The sequence below is a fragment of the Mesitornis unicolor genome, unplaced genomic scaffold (genome assembly GCF_000695765.1).
Source record: "Mesitornis unicolor isolate BGI_N332 unplaced genomic scaffold, ASM69576v1 scaffold565, whole genome shotgun sequence".
Taxonomy (NCBI): domain Eukaryota; kingdom Metazoa; phylum Chordata; class Aves; order Mesitornithiformes; family Mesitornithidae; genus Mesitornis; species Mesitornis unicolor.
Window position 1 is genome coordinate 58,457 of NW_010183262.1, and position 5,749 is coordinate 64,205.

The 5,749-nt window shown below is 42.4% G+C and overlaps 1 protein-coding gene across 1 annotated transcript; it reads right to left on the reverse strand.

Annotated features, from left to right (window-relative positions):
- Window positions 1-205: 205 nt before the first annotated feature.
- Window positions 206-3,730, reverse strand: SOST (sclerostin). Its single transcript, XM_010184049.1, has 2 exons — window positions 3,511-3,730; window positions 206-627 (listed from the first exon to the last, which is right to left on the reverse strand). The coding sequence occupies exons 1-2, from the start codon at window positions 3,728-3,730 to the stop codon at window positions 206-208; spliced, it is 642 nt and encodes a 213-aa protein (XP_010182351.1).
- Window positions 3,731-5,749: the final 2,019 nt, after the last annotated feature.

The following is a 5,749-nucleotide window of genomic DNA, read 5'->3' on the forward strand; positions in this document are numbered from 1 at the left end:
ACCTCCAGCTCGATTTATCTCATTCTCTTATCAGACCATAACTGCTATAATCTGATAGATTTTTGACTATGTGAGCCTTTGACCCAGCTTAGCAGAAGGAATTGGAACCTACTGCAGTCAAAACGTCACGCTGAGGCCTGTGAGTGCCATTTGATGTTTTGTAAAATATCCAGGGCTGCTAGGCTGTATCACTCAGAGCCACCTTCTAATAGGCATTTTCTAACTCATGCTGGTTAGATTTGCTGCTCCTGGCTCTGGAGAGACGGGGCTTCTTGTTCTTCTGAGGCCTGACAGTTTCCTTTCCGAAGTCCTTCAGCTCAGACTGGTTGTGGTAGCGAGTGTAGCGCTTGCACTTGCAGGACGTGACAGCTCGGAATTTGTAAGTCCGAGTCTCTTCCTCGGGACAAGCCATCTGGATGCGCTGCGTGCGAGTGTGAGCAGGGATGCAGCGATAATCCAGGGCATTCTGACGCCACCACTTCCCTCTACCGATGGAGTTGGGGAGGAGGTGTGAGGGGACGCACTGACCAGAGCAGACCAGCTCCTTGACGGGCTTGATGCTGCGGCAAGGCCCCTCTGTCACATAGCGGGTGGTTCGCATTTCTCTACAGCTAAAGTCGGAAGCATCTGCAAGCAAGAGACACGTTCATTAGTGACCCCTTCCTTCCCCATCCTTGAGAAAGCACTTTTTTGTTTCTGTAGTGGATATCTATCTCTGAGCTAGAAACAAGCTGGACAGCAGATTTTGGGAAGAGTATCTCCACAGACCCACTTGAGCAGCTTCTGAATATTTGGCTGCTCTAGTTATGAGACCCTTGAGTAACAACGTACAAATTGACAAATAAAACCCCCCTGTTGCCACTGGGTGAATTCCATGTCAGGGTTGGGCAGGTGGGCAATGGAGCTTCTGAAGCGTAAGTGAAATTTTGATGGGACTCTCCTGGCTTCATTTACCTGTGGGCAAAACCTCTCCCTCATTGCTCTGGTTTAAGTCTACTGACTTCAGGGGTTGAATCCAGATTTAAATTCTTGTGCAGCAAAGAAAGTGTTCCTTAAGTGATTTTTTTAATAAGCATCATGTCTTCCAGGTTAGGGAACTTAGCGGGTAACAACAGTGCTAAGGAATTCCCACTCTTCAGGCATTAGGCTTTCCAACTTTTCTGCTCTCTGTGATAATCCCACATGTCCCACACAATTTCCTTCAGACAGCTAGAGGCATCTCCTGGCCAATTAGGAACGTCACAGTGTTCCCCCCCTCCCCTTTTTCTCCATGGATAGCTATAGGCAAATGAAACATTAGGAAATACAAGATTTTTTTAGCACTAAGAATTTGGAAAAACTTTGCATTTGTAGGAACAGACTTTTTTTCTGAAGGGGTTTCTCTTGTCAAGTGCCATGCTTGGCTAACTGTCTTGTTTGGAAGACACAGAATTTGGCTTTTGAAGGTGTTTATCAAAGAACTTCATCTAGATAAACACATGTTAATGCTCTTCTCTTAGTCAAGAGGAGAGTTTCAACTCACAACCACTGCTTACGGTGGAAATTCTCAAAGATCAGCTCACAGACAGAAGGCTCTGTCTGCCGGGCCCACTCTCCTTGCTGTGCACAAGGTGGTTCCCTCTTTAGAACATTGAAAGAAAATTCTGACCCTGAGCAATTAGTGATAAAATTGTATCTGTACAGACATTTTGTAAAATTCTGTTTGTGAAGTACAGAAACACGATTTTCAGTACTCAGGTTTATATTTATCAAAGTACGGCAAGAAAGATTTCGTTTTTAAAAAGTTTTAAGGACTGCATTAATGAAACAATCCTTGTCATAAAGCTGAGACAACAACGCTGCCAGCTGAACTCCATGTGCTCGTAGTCTAATCCTCCTAAGTTCCCTAAGGATTTAAGAAAATTATGTATGTCTATATAAAAAAACAGTGCTTTGAATCAGGTCTATTGTACTACCATAGCACATAGGCAGATACTGTTAAATATAGAGGTATTTGCCTCAGCTATCTAGGTTTTTTTCTGTGCATATATGTCCTGTCCTCTATGTGTGCAGGTTTCACATGCTGCAACGTGGTCTGGTGCAACATCGTGCGCCAGGGAGGTCTGGCCACTTTGGATCATCAGTTTGATTCCTTGTGTTACAGACGTTAAAATAAGTATGCAAGACCATTACGTATCTTGAATAACTGTCCAGTCTCCTTTGCTATCTCTTTCTTAAGTGAATGTGTTTTCTACTTCAAAACATATGCATATATCAATGGGGCAGGTACCCCCCAATTGATGTCAGAGTAGTAAGAGGCTAAAAAATGTAGATATTCAGATGTAACAACAAAACCAACTGGCCTTGATCTGGAGCAGAATGCTCCCCCTTTTAGGGATGCAAAAAAGTTGCAGTCTCAGAAACATTACTTCTTTTTTTTATTTTAAAATCTTCTTAACGCTGTTCTTTTAAACACCTTAACTGACAGCTGCACAGAAAAACACAGTTCCCTTCCAGTAGTCCCCAGAAGAATCACAGAATTATTGAGGCTGGAAAAGACCTCCGAGATCATCAAATCCAGCCTAAAAGGAAGGCTAGCTCAGAGCTGCAGTGCACAACTGTGGAAACTGTACATTTAATTTGTTGCTGTGTGCATTTGGTAGCTAAATCTGTCAGTCTGGAGGACCGAGCTCACCCTGTTTGCCAGCAGATCACTTCTTTAACACTACTTGTCTCTGTTGCTTGGTGCTAACTCCCCATCTTCTCTTTCTCCTCACAGAGCTGGTGTTTTGAGTCACTGCTAATGTTAGACACCTGGCCAATGCAGTGACAATACTCTATGGAGAATGTCAGTGCTGTTAAAGAAACCAAACTGATTCCAAGATTGCACATCTCTGCAAAATAAAGTCCCCTCCGATTCATTTGGGCATGAGTTTACTCTGGGAGTGCTTTAACTGTTGACAACAGCTTTTTTTGCCTGCTGGAATCCGGCTGAAAATCTGGCTGCTGGCAAAGGTCGGCGAGCAGCACGCGTACGTAGCTGAACGCAGCCTCCATGTGCCATTTTTGCCGTGTGATCTTAGACATCACGAGTGTGACTCTTTCTAAATACTAAGAATTTATATCACTATCTCCACTGTCAACCCATTGCCCCATCCTAACATCAAAGGGAGAAAGATGACTTGTGCTATTTTCCCCCAGTGCTTGCAACACAAAACACTGAGATATTTAAGTAATATCTTCTACAGGTTTTATGGATTGGACTTGTGTCTGCAGAAAGCAGCTGGGCAGAATAGGAATGCGTACTGCAGTACCTAGGGATTGTTCAGTAGATAGAGCACATTATTCATCAGTAAACTCCAGAACACCCTTTTCAATATTTACACTGATACTTCTTCAACTGTAGATGTAACTCCCTATCACTTACAGCACTAGGTCCACACTTACAGGTTTCAATAAACAATAACAAGTATTCTTTTACAAACTGTCTGTTAGGGTCCAAACCAGTAATCATGATGTTCTTTTTCTTACCGTTAGGGTCTGGAGCTTGTTGTATGTGTCTTCCTCCGTGCTTTGCCTGGTTCATTGTGTTGTTGTTGCTGAAAGTCTGCTCCATCGGCGTTTCTGTATTTTCAGTGATCTCAGGAATTATTTCTGTAGCATCATTTTTAAACATTTGCCACCCTTCCACAGATTGAAATGCAATTTGTATGAGGACACAGACAGAGCACACAGCCCAGGAGATCTGCATGGTGGCAGCTCACAGATTAGCTTTTCAGCACCCTGACAGTCTCAGATCCCAAAGGCACATTATTCCCCTTTTTAAAATCCTTTTTAGAACCAAGCCAGCCAATGACTATACGAAGTGGGAAGGGCCAGACAACAACTCATTCATCCCAGCTTTTGTCAGTGTGAAATAAAATGGGTGTGTGGGGGTGGGTTAGTGACAATATTCTACAACTTGTATGTGAAAACTTCTCATATGTGCTTCATTTTTGTGCCTGGCAACAGTGGTGATTGACAAGAGTAGGATGAATTGCAACCTGACGAGTCTTTCTGCAGTTTTTTTCTAACAAGGGTATCATTAAAACCTGCTTCTACCTCCATATTTGAATCTTCGGCTATTGTCTTTTCCAAAGGTTTTTCAGACTTTATATTTTTATTTTTACTGTCATTCTTCCTCCCCCCACCCACAGTACAAAGTAAGCAAATCCAGAAACTGTAGCTCAGTAGTTATGCTTCAGTCCCCGCAGGCAAACGATTCGGGGGGTAGCTGTTCTGCTCCCTTTACAAAACAAGGAGCTCTACATTTTGTTTCACAAATGTACTTAAAGAAACAGAAAGAAAGAGCTTCTTTTCTAAACAGGAGTTGTTTAGTTTAGTTTTCCTTGAAAAACAGTCTACTTAGAATATGTTCGAGTAAACAGCCTGGCTGGTGTACATCATGCTTTTTGATGTGCTTTCTCACATTTGTATCACTTAAAAAACCCCAAACACCCAAATATTTGCATTTGCTTTAAGCTTGCTATTACTTCTGCTGACATCCTGTGCAAGTATTGAACATCTGACTTACATTTGCTTATTTTAAACACAAGAACACGACCAGACTCATTTCAGTCATGATGAAACCAACAGAAAGAGAAAAGTGATGACCTTAGGTCTAGGGTGCCTATGCCCAAGAGCTATTCATGTGTCATGTTTTAAAATCTCATCTGTGGTGTTCCTCTTCCTTGCACAAATAAGATTATAGTGGCGATAGCTGCATCATTTGTTTGCCTCAAGACCACTCACACTTTCAAGTTATTTGCAGATTATGTCAGGCTAAATACATTAATCAGAAAGCATCTCAGCTTTTAGTAAGGTTAGATACTGTATTGAGCTCATCATAGCTACTGAAGGCAAAATGTTTGCTTAAAGCAGTAGAGGGACACCCATGTGTGTTACTGCAATGTTTGTTGCATACATCCTCATGAAAATATTTAATGTAGAAGAGATTGAAAAGTGATTCACTGTCTGAATTTGCCTTACTGCTGTAGGAGTCATTACCTAAGGCTGACAGGTCCCCTGACCTGGCATGGAGAACAGGTGTCACCAAACTTAAAGTGGAGGTGTAGTCTCCCTTGGTGTGACCCTGATGATCACAGATTTAAGCAACAGCAATGACCTGGGGACACTTCACCTCTTCAGCCTTACACATGCAGAGACACACATGTGGCAGATGCACTTGTTTGATGAGCTTGAAGCACACCTGCTCTGCACAACGGTCCTTTCCTTATAGTGTCTGAAATATATTGTGACATACTTTCTCTCTGCCCAAAATTATAGAGAGTAGCATTCTCAGAAAAGCCCTCCTTTCCAAGTGTCCCAAAGACTATCTAAAAGCAATCGTGTGTTCTGTTGCATACAACCGTGTGCCCTTACTGTCTGTTCCCTTTCCTCCTTTCCTCCAGACCACATCTTGTGCATCCTTACCATCTCAGAAATCACTCTGTTTTTATGGTGGGGTACAACATACTGTTTTCTTTTTACAAGATTGTTTTTCTCTCCAGAAAATTCCCTTCAGAGCTGTAGGTATCCAGCAAAGCTCAGTTTCTGTTCATTTATTTTCATGTAATGTCTGCCTAGAGAATATTTCCAAAAGCTATCATGCCAGTGTAGGCCTGAAAAAACACCCCCCTTAGCCATGCTAAGAAGGAATCAAGACTTAATAGGGCAGTGGGAATAAGGAGTAAATTGGCATTATATACTCAGCCTGAATCCACTGCTGCTG